This window comes from Protopterus annectens, chromosome 1.part0, assembly GCF_019279795.1.
Source record: "Protopterus annectens isolate FY-2018-M chromosome 1.part0, PAN1.0, whole genome shotgun sequence".
NCBI lineage: Eukaryota > Metazoa > Chordata > Ceratodontiformes > Protopteridae > Protopterus > Protopterus annectens.
In genome coordinates, this window is record NC_056725.1 from 1,033,895,083 (window position 1) to 1,033,913,139 (window position 18,057).

General features: G+C 41.8%; 1 protein-coding gene across 1 annotated transcript in view; it reads right to left on the reverse strand.

Annotated features, from left to right (window-relative positions):
• Positions 1-18,057, reverse strand: part of CYRIA (CYFIP related Rac1 interactor A) — a 601,118-nt gene that overhangs the window by 172,041 nt on the left and 411,020 nt on the right. The window contains exon 9 of the mRNA XM_044064853.1: positions 5,854-5,924. Coding sequence (XP_043920788.1) covers positions 5,854-5,924 — 71 coding nt within the window. The remainder of the gene's footprint in view (positions 1-5,853; positions 5,925-18,057) is intronic.

The window sequence follows — 18,057 nt, forward strand, 5'->3', positions numbered from 1 at the left end:
CAAATGGTTCTCGCATTAAAGAGAGCACAGAACCGGCAATGAGGGACGTTGTGATCTGGGCCTAAACAAGTGATGCAGTAAGAATGAAAGTCTCGGTGTGGAATCTGCTTTCCACAGGCGAGACAATTAACTTTTTCGAACATCGGTTAGAGCAAGAAAAAAGGGTCCCCAACGGGGTACTTAGCTTTAGACGTTTTCTGCTGAAATTCAACTTCTGGTAGCGACCAACCAGCACTCATGTGAAATGCTTCTTATACGGGCTAAACGGCAAGAAAGAATGATGTAATGACGTCGGCTGCCTTGCTTTATAGCACTGACGACCTGACATCAGACTACAGGCGAAGGCAGCCAGCACACAAAAACACTGACTCTGGTATTCGGGCCAGCCGAGGGCTACCACAGCAGGGATAACCCAGAGGTGATGACTGCAACAGTAAAACACGAAGAACATCAGTCAGTTCTATACTCTACTGCATCAAGTAAAGGGATATCTACTAATTTACACTACAAGTGATTGACACATGTATTAAAGAATCAGTGGTAGAAGAATTCACACAAAAACTAGTACCAAATAAATCTGGAAGGGAAATATAAATGATGTATAAATATCAATAAAGTTTCCAAAATCGCTGGATAACCTAAGAGGCTGATACAGAAATGGCATAACCTGCATAGGCAGTTGGGTAATAGGTTAAATGCAGTTACAAGAAAGTTGGAGAACCCACAAGGACTGACAACAACTGGATAGTGCCAAGTAGCTTTCTCTGGATGAAATCAAAAAACAAAATAATGTGGATGTATTTCAGGAAAATAGTGACAATGTGCTAAGACATACTGGTGCTTTTTGGTGCATAAAAAGCATTCTTATCCATCTATTCTAGAGAAATTTAGAAAGTAATTACTGTAAGATCAGGTGTATATGCAACTATGAAACAAAACAGAAACTACTAAATAAAAACGCCAAAGTAGATGTGTCCTTAAAATGTATATGCTAAGACAAGTGCACACAGACAGTGGAACACAGACATGATATAAAACCTTTACTAGACCAATATAGGTTCTTCTGAGAAGGCCAATCAGCTTAGTTTCTGCTACTCCTTTCTCTCTTTCCACTAAACCTTTTTCTAAGCTTGTTTCCTTGCCTTTCCTGTGGGTAGTCTAGCCTGGATATAGATTTGCTGTGTCCAGGACTATTTGTAGGCTTCTAGGGCCCAAGCCTTTCTGTGTTGGAGGGAAGCCTTCTAGCTTAATTTTGTTTCTTAGAACTAGCCAGTTTTTTGTTTCAGCACTTGTTCAGAACTTATTGTAAGCACTAAATAAGTTACAAATTCCTACAGCACTCAACTTTCCTCACTGTCTAGAGGAAAACAGTTTCTAGTACTTAACAAATAAGCACCTATCCAGGCATGTCTAAGGGTCAGCCCCCAGTGTTTTCTCCTGTCTACCTGATGAATTTGGGCATCTTGAGGCAATGCAGTAATTGCCTCATGTACACAGACAACCCTCTCCTCCTACCACCCAACACTACAACCTGTGAGAGATGCACTTATATAGCCAAACTGGAAGCAAAGCTCTCTTCACCCAAGACTGGACTAGAGAGTCAAGAGGAGAAGGTAAACACTTGCACCACACCACACTCGGCACATAGTCCCTCAAAACCTACACCACCAAAACACACACATAGAAACACAAAACACACACCTACATTCACGGAGGCTCTCAGTAAAAACCTGCCTAAGCAACAGGGACCTCCAAAGCAGAAACACAAGCAACCTCCACCCCCCCAACACAACCCAAATGACACACAGCCCACAAACTCAGTGTGCCACTCAACCACAGCCCATAAGGCATAACAATGTACCCAACACTCTAGTCATAGGTGACTCTATAGTCAGGCACACTGATGTTCCACTCACCAGGCTAAACAAGGAGAAAGTTACTGTCAGCTGCCTGTCGGGTGCCAGGATCCGTCACATAACGCATGCACTCAGGTCACTCCACAACAACTACAAATATGGTCATTGTCCATGTTGGTGTGAATGACCTGAGACGTACCTCCATGGACTACATGAAAGGGGACATGGAGGAGCTGTCTGATCTTGTAGCCCAGGCAGGTATGACCCTAGCCATGAGTAGCATCTTGCCATTACCCAGAATTATACCACAGTACAAGGACAAAATAATTGACTTCAACAATTGGCTAAGCTTCTGGTGTCATTCTAAGGGGATCCAGTATCTGTCTGCCTGGGATGACATGATCGACAAGCCACGATCCTTTGCCAGAGATGGCCTGCACCTGTCGCCCCTGGGATTCCGGATACTGGCTAAGGCTCTAGCCAGCCCTATAGTGCCTTTTTTAGGCAAGGTTCAAATGACAAATTCACCACCCTAACAAGTACAGGCAAGAAGAATCTGAGGGTACTGATACTCAATGCTAGAAGTCTAAACCTCAAAATGCACTCTCTCGAGGCACTCCTTAAAATGGAGAACATCGACATCTGTGCAGTGACAGAGACCTGGTTCAAGGCTCCAGAGAGTACTCCTGCATTACCAGGCTATAATTCATACCACACCTTTCGGCCACCTAACCTGGACCGAAACACTAAAGGCAGAGGCGTGTCCATATTCATTAAGGATATCCACACCTCCAGGCTAGCTGCTCAGCATAATGCATCCGAGATTATCCAAGTGAAACTAACTCTGGGCAAGATCGCAATCCAAATTGTAGCTTGCTACAGATCCCCCACCATGCCCCAGGATTCCCACTCCTCATTTCTTAATACACTGGAAAATATTAGGGTACAACCTAACACCCTAATAATGGGCGATTTCAACTACCCTACCATTAACTGGGAAAACTACTCATGTACCAACTCTTGTGCTCAACGTTTTCTGGAATTCATAAATTCCAATGCCATGGATCAACTTATCCACACCCCCACCAGGGGCAGCAATATCCTAGACCTGGTTATTACCAACATGGGCAACCGGTGCTCCACACCAGAGGTCAATTCCTCGTTGGTCAGATCCGACCATAAGCTAATCACCCTAGACATCCACATCCCTCCCCCACCCCCCATTAGGGAAACCACAGTAAAAAATTTCTCCAAAGCCAACTTCACGTTTCGTAAGACAGAAGTGGCAGACTTCACAACACCCACGCTGATGGACAATAGAGGTATGACTGCTGAATCCTACACAAATGCACTTTATAAGCACTTACATGAGTGCATGGATCGTGCAATCCCTAACAGAACCAAGATGCTATCCTCCAAAAAAAGGAAGCCAATCTGGTGGTCCCCTGCCATAAACAAACTCTACAACAGAAGAAAGAAACTGTTGCAAAAAAGAGTAAAATCCCATGATTGGAGAAACTCCCTGGTCAGCTTCAGTAAGAAGCTGAGATCCCTCATAAAATCCTCCAAAGCTAGTTATGAAAACAAAATCGCCACTGACTCTAAAGACAACCACAAAGCATTCTATAGCTATGTCAAGAATCTCAATGGCAACACTCAGATCTGCTCTGAGTTACAGCACAATGGCACTAAATATACAGAACCAACGGATATTGCCAACATCCTGGCAGATGGGTTCAGTGCTAACTTTACCCCTCTGTCATCCCCTAAAGGGCCCATCTCTATAAATCACGGCTGCACAGGTAAAAAACACACTATCCAAAGCCAAGAACACAGCATCCATGGGACCTGACGACATCCCAGGCTGTGTTCTACATGAACTACAGAACGAACTGGTACCATACCTAAGTACCATGTTCAATCATAGCCTCACCTCAGGCTATGTGCCCACTGAATGGCGCACAGCGACAGTTATTCCACTCCACAAAGGGGGAGCCACCACAGACCCCGGAAACTACCGCCCCATTAGCCTAACGAGCCTGGTCTGCAAGGCTATGGAGCGTATCATCATGGAACTTATAAACAATGACATTGGTAATCTCCAAACTCAGGACCCCACCCAGTTCGGGTTTGTAAAAGGCAGATCATGTCTCCTAAACCTGATGGACTTCTTTGAAGCAGTCACCAAAGCAGTAGATGAGGGAAAGGTGGTTCACACAGCCTATCTAGATCTCGCCAAGGCTTTTGACACCACCCCCCCACTCTGGAATTATAGATAAACTCACTAAACTAGGTATAAATCCCCATGTCACAAGATGGGTTGCCAACTGGCTCACTGACAGAACCCACACTGTGAAAGTAGCAGACTCCAAATCCAGCTTCAGACCAGTGACAAGTGGAGTACCACAGGGTTCAGTCCTGGGTCCTCTCCTGTTTGGTATCTACTTTTCTGAAGTACAGGCCAACACAGAAGGTCTTTATTAACGGTTCGCAGATGACTGCAAACTAGGAGCCATAATCAAAACTCCAAAAGATGTGGACATCCTACAAAAGGGCCTTGCTGAGACAGATGCCTGGTGTCAAAGCTATGGCCTCAAGCTCAATGCCAAAAAGTGCATTGTCATTCCTTTTGGTAAAAACTCAGTACCCATGAACTACCACATAGGTGGTAGTCTACTTAACACCGAAAGTATGATAAGAGACCTTGGGACACAGGTGGACAGTAGTCTCTCCTTTGATAATCACATCGCCACAGTAGTCAGGAAATCCTTCCATGTGGCACACCTCATCACAAACGGTTTCTCATCCAGGAAAAAAGAGGTCATTGTTCCCCTCTACTCGTCACTCATTAGACCCATTATAGAGTACAATGCCCCTTTTGGTATGTACCTCACAAGACATCTACAACAACTGGAAAGGCCACAGAAATACCTCACAAAGAGGATTACCACCCTCAAAGAGATGCCTTATGCAGACAGTCTCAAAAAACTGCAGCTTTACTCCGTTGCATATCGCCTACTCAGAGGTGATCTCTGCCTAACACACAAAGCTATGTCAAACCCAGAGCTTTTAGACATGCTCCACTTAAAGAAATCCCAATCCCTACGAGCTACACGCTCTAGGGACCTAAACCTCGTCACCACAATAAACAGAACATGCTGGAGGGATAGATTCCTGTCCCAGAGACTCCCCATACTCTGGAACAAACTACCTATCTATATCAAACAAAGCTCCTCATTAGCACTGTTCAAGAAAAATCTTGATGATTGGATGGGAGATAGGAAATTCACCCTGGGGATCACTTCTGTGGCTCTGCTCGACAGTGGCACAGGAAAATAATTTTCTTGGGTGGCGAAAGCCAGGGTACCTTTGGCTAGGCTTATATAGGCCCTAGGGCCAATAGCCTAGTACCTACCTATGAACCTATAATTAGTCAAGCTTTTGGGTTAGCAGAAGCCTTTTATTGGGAGTTAACACGAGGGTGGTAACAACATAAATAAACATATGCCCACATGAAGCAAATATGAAGAATGGGGGGGCAGAAATTCAGAACACAATGGCATACCAGAAACCTTGGGGGAGGAAAGGTTTTACAGAGATTAGAAAAAAAATGCTTCTTCAAAGGATGATGGAATAGAAAAGCCTGTTAAATGATTTAACAGATTTAAAGGCATAAATAATCAAAACACTCAAAAGACATGCCAAAAAGGATAAAACTGGTAGTCTGCTAAGAACGAGTTAACATAAGACAGTTATGATACACTGGTCTTCTCTAGATACACTAGTGCTCCATTTCACTTTTTTCCCTTCCTAACACAATATAAGAACATGCTGCCATTTTTTTTACACACATCGTACAATGAGAAAATGCTGGCATTAAAAACAATTCACAAGACACTCAAGTGTGAGAAAAAAAAGGAACGTGTCTCACAACAACCAAATAATGAACATCACTGTTTAACAGCAGCTCAGGTGTTAAAACCAGGGGAACCCTTACTTTAGTGCATTCAGAAGGCCTTCCACGGTTTCTGGAGGTTGGTCTTTCAGAACTTTTATACATCCTTTCATCTACAAATGGAAAGAAAATTCAGAGAAGTAATATAAAAGTTGGCACTGCTCCAAGAGAAAGTCACCCATATAACTGAAAGCAGAAACAAAGCTATGTGAAGATCGCATGAAGTACTATTTTTTTACGAATCTGTGCAATTTACTCATGTATTTTTTAATAAGTAGAACCTAATACACAAGTCTACCTGGATTATGCTGCAGTCAGGATTAATACAGCTATCTATGCCTAAAGAGAGAGAAGTTACATCAGGCAGTGATGAATCCATTTAGTGCAGTCCGATCTGATAACCATACTCTTCACAAAAATATTAATCTTCATAACTTCAAACAAGTTTAAAAGGAATTAGGATTTTAACCACGTTTTCACACAGCGGGACTACATGATCTAATAAAACGTGCTCATCTTTCACAGACATGAAGAGCTTCAACAACCATTTCAAGTGAAGTGAAACTGAATAAGAAATCAGCTATATGCCTTAAAAACATCTGTAACAATAACATTTGTACTTGCAGTCACACTTTGCTACACCCCCTTTTTTAAAAAAAAATCAGAGGCATGATGCATTGTACATATCTAGCATTAATCCACAATAAATAAATAACAGATATTGCAACATTAGTACTAGTCCAAAAGGAATGACACACTGAGGATAGTAGTAATCCACGTGCAAAAGCTCCGCCAGCATCACTGCACACAAATGGTACTTGCATCACACACTTCCAGGTGTCACAAATAGTGGTAATACTCTGAGCACACCATAACTATACACTGGCAAACTACTAATACTTCACAATATCCATGCAGTAATGCAAATTGTGATATGTAAAATAAGGGGGATGGACACTCGGAATACTGAAGTCATAATCAACTCTCTTTTTTCCCCATTTTCCAAATGGAATATGGGTGTGTTGTTAAGTGTTGCCATCTTTAACTTCAATGCCACTCTCTTGCCTTCGACATTCGTGCCTAACTGTGGCAGGTGTTCTCTCTCACAATCCAGCCACCTTTTTGCTGGATGCCCTTGTTTCCTTCTGCCTTCTTCCTGTCTGTCCCAAATGTTCTTCACTAGACCGTCTTTCTGCACCTGCCCGAACCACAATAATCCATTCTCTTTGACCTTTTCTGCAACTACAGCTACGTTGTGGGATATATATACGAGGAGAAGCCAGTGTGCCTCTCGCCACCTGTTATAGGCACTTCATCTCCTCAGCTCTAGCTTCCTCAACTGCTCTGACAACCTCAATGCCATACATTAGTACTGGTCGCACCACTGTTTTGTACACCTTACTTTTCAGCCTTTTTGACATTCTTCTGTCATACCTGACACTCTGTCCCAGTTGGCTGCATCCCCTCTGATTCTAGTTTTGACCTCCTCATTCAGAATTCTCTTCTCCTCAGCCATCCCTCCTAGACACAGAGTTGTTAACCTGTTCCACTATTTTTCTTCTATCTCAATTTACAGCTTCTGAACTTCACCATTTGCTGCCATTACAACGGTCTTATCTGTAACTCAGTTTCTTCCTGTGTGCCTTTACTTTTGCATTCCATTCCCCTATCCTTTGTTGAAGCTTTTGCTCAGTTTGCTTGTAATATCATATCATCTACATGTCCCAGATGACCTGTTTGCTAATGTAGTCCAGAAGAGGAACCGCATCAGTGGGCTCAGAGCAGAACCTTGCTGTACACCCACTCCCACTGGGAACCACTTTGAAAGACTGAATACTGTTTGTACTGGAGTCATTGGGTCCTTGTACATAGCTTGCACTAATTCTACCAATGTTTCTGGGACTTCGAACCACACCAGGACTGCCCAAATCAACTCTCTTGAGACAAGGTCATATGCTTTCCCCAAGTATAGGAATGTCCTGTTGAACTTTTCTCATCTCTAGCTTCAGGTATCTGTCTCACTGCAAACATCAGATCAGTTGTTATGCATCCTGATCTGAATCCGAACTGCTGGTCTTCAATCTTACTTTCTACCACTCTGCATATTCATGCAACAACCACCCTCTCTGGAACTTTATGCAATGCGGCAGGAGTTTGATAGTTCTCTGCTGCCCACAGTTATGACTGTCCCCTTTGTTCTTGAACTCTGGCATTAGTATGTCTATTTTCCAATAATCTGGGATATACCTTTCTCTCTATTCTGCTAATAATATCCTCAGAAGCCATTTCTCCCCTATCTCACATAGCATTTTTATCATTATCTGCTGTGACCTCATCTAAGCCTGCTGCTTTCCCTGACTTCATTTTCCTTACTGATGTTCTTACTTCTATGGTGGGTGTGACTCCCGTGCCCTGGTACAGCAATCAAGGAGCCTCAATCCTCACCACTAACACCAGAGAGGGTGTCTCATATATGAGGAAAGGATAACAATACACACAGTAAAGTGCAATTTCCTTTAAGAGCACACACAGATCACAGTCAGTCTGGGGCTGGTTGCTCCCTTGCTCACCATTCCCCAATACGTCTCCCCACTGGCACAGCTATAGGGTCCAGATCTCAGCTTAGTGGGCAAGCTAAAACCTTTAGCACCCTCTCTGTCCAACCAGTGCTTTGTGTCCCTGTCCAAGTAGCTGACACACACACACACACACACACACACACACACACACACACACACACACACACACACACACACACACTTTGAGAAGACTTTGTACAACCACAAAGACACTCCTGAGGAAGGCTGGCACAGTTTCTCCAGCGGTGCCCATTTCTCACAGACTATACAGTAGTTCGACTTGCCACCACTCATTAATTCTCATCAGCTACTCAAAGGCCCTTAAAAGGGTGTCCAATTATTACTGTGCAATATTATCCAATTGGTAGTTGTGACTAAACAGTCAAGACTTATTTAGAGTGACTTGGACAGTAACCTATAAATATGCAATGTACTCTAGAGCTTAAATTATCTCTACACAAAACAGCCAATCTTGAAAGGTTTTAAAATATTTAACAACAAATAATAAAAACACAAGATAATACTTCTTACTACACAGTGCTAGTCAAGAGTTCAGAGATCACAGAGAAATACTAAAAATAACACAGTAGTAAAGTTCTGACACCACAGAAAAACACTTAGTCTAATCTTTCTAGTTCCTAGCTATTTCTAAAAGAAAACACAAGTCTAAGATAACCTGCATAAGACAACAGGCAGTGCTGTGAGTTGGATGGTCAAGACAAAAATGCTTAATGTCTTCTGATTCTCTCTGTTTAAATTGCTATTTTCAGTCCTGATTAACATTACATCATTTCACACTTTCCTGGGGTTCCCAGGCTGACAGATACTACATTCTTGTTATCTTGCACCTGCAGGAAACTACATCAATAAAAGACATTCCACATGTAAACTCTAGTAATTATTCCTTAAGTTAAAACAATGGGCAGGATGCTTTACTCCAGACTCATTGACTCCAAATTCTGACTTCAAAGGGACAGGCATGAAATAATTTCAACTTCAAAGGACAGACAAGAAAGGCTTGACTTAGCTTTCTTTACAGCAGAGGGCAATGTTGTTACATTTTTTTGATGTTTAACATTTTACAGCATATTCTTTCATTTAAGAGAACAAGCTTGCATTGCAACATTTCACAGTATTTTCTTTCAATTAAGAAAACAAGTCTGTAGTTCAACATTCATATTTACAAATGGTAGAATTATCTGCACAATTCTATCTGGATAGGCTGTCAACCTTCACAGTGGGCTCCTCCTCTTCTCTCATTGTAGGCTGTTTCTGGGGCAGTACAGCTTCTGTGGGGTTTTCTTCTTTCAGAAGCTGCTGGAAGTACTCCTTCCCATCTGCATTTGGTATCCTGTGGACTGGTGAGTAGGTTGTCATTGGCATCCATTATGCAGGATGTCTGTCTTCTTTATATTCTGTCTTGCAGCCTGATATAGTTTCTTTGTGCCATTTACTGGCTACATTTCTAAAAGCTGGAAGAGGGCCTCTGAAGCCTTGTTTTTTTTCTACTGAAACTCCTTTTTTAACTTCTTTGTTAGCCAACCAGTACTGTTTCCTAGCCTGGTCTGTCTTTCCTATCTACCACCCCCCTGCACTCCTCCTTTCTTTCTTTTGATGGCTTCCTGGACTTCTACATTCCACCACCAGGCTTCCTTATGTACATTATTTCCATACCTGGCTTGGCCACATCTGTTTTGTAGTCTTCACACATGCTGTTTTTCTTCTTCCTCTTCTTCTTGAGGTGCTAGAGCCCAGAGTAATTTACTGAACCATTGTGCCTTCTCTCTGGTCAGCTTCCAGGTATTCAGACTGGTCCCTGTTAACCCCAAAGCCTTCTCTGGCCACTGTTGCAATTGACTGTGGCAACCAGTAGTTTATGCTCTGGGCCGACTTTTTCACTGGGGATGACTCAGCAATTAAAGAACAAAGATAGCCAGCAGAAATAGTGGAATACAAAAAGTATTTTAATATAAAGCACATAGCTAGGTAGGGGGTAGTAAGCCCAACTACCTATCTCAGACCGGTTTCGGCTGTAACAGCCTTCTTCAGTGAATTTAACAAAGCACATAATATCCATTCAGATAAGTGTATTTATATATAATGACATAAAGGCAGTTCATTGGTAAATTAAAATTGGTCATTAAGACCAGGTGGGAATAAAGCCCCTAATTCAATGATCCATTTGCATTCCTTGAAATTAAGTAAATCATGCCAACCTGATTTATCCCTACATTTACCTACAATGCAGTCAATGACAGTAAAATAAAAAGAAGCAGAATTGTGTTTACAAACATGTTTAAACAAGGCATTATTGGGACGCTTATTTCTAATGTCACTAAGATGCTCCCCGATCCTAAGGCGCAAAGGCCTAGAGGTCTGTCCCACATAGAATGAGGAGCATGAACAAGTGACTAGGTAGATGACCCACTCTGTACTACAATTAGCCCAGAAGTTGATATTGAAAACTTCAGACGTATCGCGACTTCAGACGTATCGCGACTACTGAATTCCCTCATATGTTGAACTTTGTTACAATAAGTACAGTGGCCACATGGTATACAACCCAGCACTGGGCCACCTCTCAGTGTATGTTGAGTAGAAACAATGGAGCTGGGACCCACCCTCTTATAGTGGCTAAACAGGGAACCCAATGTCCAACCTCTTCTAAAAGAAAAAGAGCATCTGTCCCTCAAAAGAGTGTAATCTCTCCTCTGCCATCAAAATATTCTAGTGTCTATTAATAATGTTCATAAACCCACGTGTGTTGCGTCCATAAGTGGTCACCAGATGAACCAGGGAGTTAGATGGATCTTTATGTTTGTCCTTCTATCGTAACAAGTCAGTTCTGTTCTGGTTGGAAGCCCAATGACAAGCAGTGCTGACAGTACCAGAGGGGTAACCACTCTCACGAAACCTACATATTAAATCATCTCTAGTAGTCTCAAAAGTTTGTTGGCTTGAACAAATCCTTTTGGCTCTGAGGAATTGTGACTTGGGGATATTCTGAATGATATGTCGGGGGTGGAAGCTAGTAGCATGTAAAAGTGAATTGTATTCAGGAAATTTCCTATACACCCGGGTGGCTAGAGTGTCATCAGGATTCCTGCTAACCTCAACATCAAGAAAAACAATCCTAGATTTATGGAAATTTACTTTAAACTCAATTCCCCATACATTGTCATTGAGATAGGCAATAAATTCCTGAAGATAGATTTCATCTGACTTCCACACCAACCAACAATCATCCAGATATCGAATTCATCCATATATATATTATGACTAGAGTCACAGATCATAACCTCCTCAATATTGGCCATAAAAAAGTCTGTATAAATGGGTGCGAAAGAGGCACCCATTGCTGTACCTTTGACCTGCCAAAAGCATTGGTCCTGGAAGTAGAATATGTTACTGGTAAGAAGGTATTCAGCCAAGCACACTAAAAAAGTATTAAAGCCTGGTTGGTAAAAACCAGATCTTCCCAACCAAAAGTCCAAAGCCTGCAAACCTGCCCAATGTCGGATATTTATGCATAGAGAGGTTACATCCAAGGTACATAGCAGCCAGTGGGGCTCCAATTGCATGTCACAAATAATATCCAAAAACTGAGTAGTGTCCTGGATTCTGGCTTGTATCAAGGGTAGTAGTGGTTTCAGATAGTAAGTCAAATATTCAGATAAAGGTTCAGTAATAGAGCCACGCCCTAATACAATTGGTCTTCCAAGGGGACATCTAACATCCTTCTGTATTTTGGGTAAAAGATAGAAATATTGTTTACACAGAGATGGAACCAACAACTGATGTCTAACTGCCTCCGTAATGATGCCCTCTTCCTGGGCCTGTATCAGAAATGAATCAATTTTGGTTTTGAAATGACTACTTGGGTCCAATGGCATAGCCATATAATATATTATCTCCCAATTGTCTTGCTGCTTCTTCATTATAGTTGACCCAATCTTGAATCACTACCGCCCCACCTTTATCTGCTTGTACTATAACAATTTCTTTGTTGTTCTTAAGTTCCTCTATACATTGTACCTCCTCTTTAGAAAGGTTATTATAAGAGACCTGAAAATCTTTGAGGTTACAATGTAGATCCTTCAGGACATTAGCTTGAAAAGTGGATACTAGGTGTGACATAGGTGGAACAAAAGATGATTTTTTAAATCTAAACCCTGGAACTTCCCGAACAGTGTCATTTTCAAAAAACAATTTCAAATTAAGTAAACGACAAAAATTTACCATATCTTTGCTAAAGTGTTTTCTGGAACAAAAAAGCCGGGGACAAAATTAAGCCCTTTATTAAGAACTTTAATTTATAAATCATTAAGGTGTACAGATGAAACATTATGTACATTCATACTATTTGTTAGTGTTCTATCATCAGTTGTAACAGACCTTCCAAACCCTCCATGTGTTTGACATTTTTTATGTTTCCTCCCCCCCCCCCGTCTGTACCTGAACCCAAAAGGGTGTGACAAACTCCTTCTTTTGGGATCAGGTGAAGCATCTGTGTGGTTCCCCTCCCCTTCAGTGTTGGAGGAAGTATCCTCCCCTGATGTGTAGCTCAATGACTCTGAGCTACGTTTCAAAATAGATTTGGGTCTTTTTCTCTTGGGGGGCCAAAGGTTTGTTGCTTGGAAGCCTGAAGATGACATTCCTAGACATATCAAATGGTTTACCTCTTTCATAATCTCCTATATCCCTTTGGAACTTTTTCAATTTTTTATCCTTTAGAACCTAGCTCTGTTGTTAACTGGTTCACCCGGGAAGTGAAAGAGCCACTAGATTCAAATGTGTTAGCCTCCATGCAAATAGTTTCTACCTCCTGAATTCCTAATTTGACCGCCCATTCACAGAAGTTAGCTGAAGCTTCCACAAAACCCAAGGATGCTGATTGTTGGATCTGTGTCCATTCATCCGTTAATTGTTCATCAATATTGTGTACCAAAGGTTGTACTTTGACCCTTAAACCACGTGGTGTGACTTTTTTGAGTTGGTAAGCCTTGAACAGGCGTAAATGCCAAACACTGGTCCGAAGACCTTTCATGCTTTTTCCCAACTTAAAAAAACAACGATTCACATAATTTATCTGGGTCTTGAATCACACCCGAAGAATCATTACCCGTATCTGATAAACCTAAACCAAAAATGGTCAAATCATTCATATCAGATGCTAGGGCTTTTACAAGAGGAGTCAACGCCATGTTGCAAAAAACATATACAAACCTCCAAAAAAACGTTAGTGAATCAAACAATTCTGCAGACAGCAAGAATAAGGCTGATATATATATATATATATATATATATATATGTATATATCCTATCCAAAACCAACCTGTTGGATCAAAAAGTATACATACAACAACACGAAAATTAGTATCATATATTCCTGTTAGTTGGAACCTGAAATTAAGTAGAATCAAAAATATATGGTAGATTATGTATATTGGTGGATATAGAATGCAGCCATAGACAAATATAGACCCAAAAATAAAAAAGTCTGGCAAATGGGAGCAAACAAAGATACAATGGTCAGCCCTTGTGATCTAGCCTGAATAAAACAGAAAAATCACAATGTTGCGTATCAAACCAAACCAAAAACCACTAAATGTGGATCTTGAAATGACTAAAATTGTCAACTCCTATTTATAAAATGTCCAAGAGAAGAAAAAATAAATGATGCTGATACACAAATATTAATGATACAATAGCTAGCCCCTGTGGTCACATAGGCATAATCCTCTTAATCAAATAACCACAATGCTGCGTATCATCATAATAGAGATAGGACCACACTAATCAGCCCAATAAAAAATTATTCAAAATATCCACTCAATATCATAACCACCTGTGAATTCCAAAAAAACATATATCAAGGACTCAATTATTGTGTTGATATTAAAACGGCCCATAAAAATATATGTGGCTCCAATTGTAAAATCTATATAAGTTGCTGTAAGCAGAAATGACAATTTTCAAAAACATTTACTAGAAGAAGAAATATAATTATTATAATATGTATTGCAACCAGGTCGACCCCATAAGACCATATAACAACCTTGGCACCACCAAATGGCTATATGTTGGAATACTAAGAAGCTAAATGAGACCTGGCCCCCAAGGGAAAAGAGACCCAAATCAGTCACCAATACAAGATCACTAAATGAAAACTAATAAGAAAAACCATAAAGTTTAAAAAATGATAATAAAGTACAGTTTTGTACCTACCATAAATGTAGATGTTCGAGTGTAAACACTGCTGCAGTCATTACACTTGGGTTATACTGCCGTCAGGTGGTCCCGTAGTCGGCCAGAGTTCCAAAGTCTTGGTCCGGCGTCAGTTGCTGTCGCCTCCTCACTGACGTCAGTGCGACAGGGGTATATAAGATGCAGCCAACGCCATTTTCTTCAGTTTTTCTTGCCCCAGATGTCAGGTGCCCCCAAATAGGTAGGCAATACAAATTGCTAGTAAAAAATACAAAAGAAAAGCAAACAACCATTTTTAGTTACCAGCAAATACTCCCCATAGGTAATAAAGGTTAGATGCCCTAGGTAAATACCAGAAAGTAAGAGGAGAAGGAGGGAGGGTAACTTGGACTGCAGCAGTGTTTACACTCAAACATCTACATTTATGGTAGGTACAAAACTGTACTATGTTCATCGTGTTACACTGCTGCAGTCATTACACTTGGGTGGAATCCCAAAGCTGAGGTAGGGAGGCTGGATCTATAAGGCATTAGGGGTGGCTACAAGGCCCTGCAGTACAGCAGTGGCGAAGCCAGCTCTGGATTTGGAGTATAAAGGCAAATAGTAATGTTCGGTGAAGGTATGCACAGAATTCCATGTTGCTGCTTCCAAAATATCCTTGGTAGGTACTTCTCTGAGGTAGGCAGTTGAAGTGACTGTTGCCCTGGCAGAGTGAGATCTAATGCTGCTAAGTACAGGTTTCCCATGGTGGGTATAGCAGAAACGTATACAGTGTCCTATCCATTTTGAAATAGTCTGCTTTGAAATGGCTTTTCCCTGTGCTCCTGCAGCGTATGCTACCAATAATTGCTCAGATTTTCTGAAAGCTTTGGTTTTGTACAAGTAGAAGCACAACTGTCTGTGAATGTCCACAGAATGTAGTAGTCTCTCCCCTTTGTTCTGTGGTTTTGTATAAAAAGTTGGCAAGTGAATAGTTTGGTTTAGAGCCACACTTGATACCACCTTTGGCATAAACGTAGGGCTGGTTCTTAAAGACACCCTGTCCTGGTGGAAGATGAGGAAAGGTTCCACTGCCATAAGTGCCTGTATTTCTGAAACTCTGTGCTGATGTTATTGCCAGTAGCAGAGCAGTTTTCCAAGACATGTATTTTAATTCTGCTGTGTTAGCTGGCTCAGAAAGAGGTAAAGTTAATTTTTCCAAAACAAAGTTGAGGTCCCAAGTAGGTGTAGGTGCTCTACGGGGCGGTCTTATGTTTTCAGCCCCTCTGAGGTATTGTTTGAGCAAAGGGTTAGAAAAAATTGGTGGATCCGTGTTGTAATGAGCAGAGATAGCTGAGGCGTGGATCTTGATGGATGAAAAGGAGAGGCCCTTGTCCAGCATCTCAGTTAAGTATTGCAGTATCTGAAGAGGGTCAAGGCTGTGCGTTTGGTTCCAAGCAAAGAATCTCTTCCATTTATCCAAGTATGCTTTCCTGGTGCTAGGCCTTCTGGCCTCCAGAATGACATCCGTAACAGCTTTGGAGAGAGGCATTGCTTGCTTGACTAAGGAATTTTCCATGCAGCTAGATTTAAGGTCTTTAGCTGGCTGTGAAGTATCTGATTGTTGTGCTGTGTCAGCAACTGTGGGATTTGTGGTAAAATCCAGGGTGGTTCTTGTATTAAGTTCTTTAAGATTGGGTACCAGTGCTGGCGTGGCCAGTCTGGTGCAATCAGGATCATTTTTGGCTCTTCCTCCCTGGCTCTTATGAGTACCTTTGGAAGGAGAGGTAAAGGAGAGAAAGCGTATACTTGTAGTTTTTTCCAGCTGAATGAGAGGGCATCTACTTTCCATGCTTGTGGATGGTAGCTCCTTGTGCAGAATTTCTGTAATTAGCTGTTCTTTCGGGTAGCAAACAGATCTATGTCCGGGCTCCACCATTTTTGTGTTATCATTCTGAATATTTGTGGGTTCAGTTCCCATTCGTATGGGTCCATAATGTTTCTGCTTAGGTTGTCTGCCAGTGTGTTTTTCTCTCCTGGCAGGAACTGTGCTTGCAGATGAACTTGGTAGTTTAGAGCTGTGTTCCACAAGGTCATGGCTTGTCTGCAGAGGGGGTAGGAGTGTGTGCCCCCTTGCTTGTTTATGTACCACATAACTGTGGTGTTGTCTGTCTTTAGTAGTAATTGTCCTGGATGAAGTAGGTCCTTGAAAGCTATAATAGCATTTTGTACAGCTAGCATCTCTTTTTGATTGATGTGGAGATGTCTTTGCTCTGTGGGCCACTCGCCCTGGATACATTTTCCTGCCATGTGTGCTCCCCAGGTGTAATCCGATGCATCTGTTGTCAGTGTCTGCCTGGCTGTGGGTTGAGTGAAAGGCTGTCCCTTGTTGAGGTGACAAGCTTGTGCCCACCATCGAAACTCCTGTTGTAGGCAAGGAATTAGTGGTATAACTGTTTCCAAACTTTGACAGTGTTGAGACCATACGCTCTTTAGGTACCATTGTAGTTTCCTCATATGCAGTCTGACATACGGAATTAGTAGTATGCAAGATGCCATGTAGCCCAAGGCCTGCAGAATGTTTCTTGCAGGGAGTTGGGTCTTTGTTGCCATTAATTGAAAATATTGAGTCAGTTGTCCTTGCTTGTCTGGCGTGAGATCAGCCATCTGGGCCGCTGTGTTCAAGCTGGCACCCAGGAATATTATCTGTTGTGAGGGCACTAGTTTTGATTTCTTTTCGTTTACTGTGTACCTCAGGCAACTTAATAACTTTTTTACGTACGCCAGATGCTTTAGTAGAATGTCCTTGCTCTCTGCTTGAATCAGGCAGTTGTCCTGGTATGGATAAATTTGAATTCCTTTTTGCCTGCAAAATGCAAATACTGGTGCCAGGCACTTTGTGAAGACCCTGGGCGCAGTAGATCAGCCAAAGGGCAGTGCAGAGAATTGATAGTGCATTGAACCAGCTAGAAATCTGAGGTATCTTCTGCAATTCTGTCTAATAGGGACATGCAGGTATGCCTCTTTGAGGTCCAAAGTCACGAGCCAAGCTTTCTTGCCCAGCATGGGAAGAAGCTGCTGTAGTGTCAACATCTTGAATTTCGGAACATCCAGGTAAGTGTTTAGTGTAGAAATGTCCAGAATGGGTCTCCAGGCTTTGTCCTTTCTGGGAACCAGAAAGAGTCTTGAGTAAAATCCTTGTCCTTGTTCCTGTGGTGGTACCTTTTGAATAGCTCTCATGTCCATGAGTGCTGTAATTTGTTTTTGAGCCTCTGCCCATTTATTTGCTGGCAGATTTGGCATTCCTTTTAGCCTTGGCAGGGTGTGGAAATGGAACCTGTAACCTTGAGATACAATGTTGAGAACCCATTTGTCTTTGGTGATGCAATGCAAGTTGTGATAGAAAAAAAGAAGTTATGTACTCACCATAACGTTCCATCTGAGTAGGTACTTCATTTGTCTGCAACCTGTGGGTATCGGA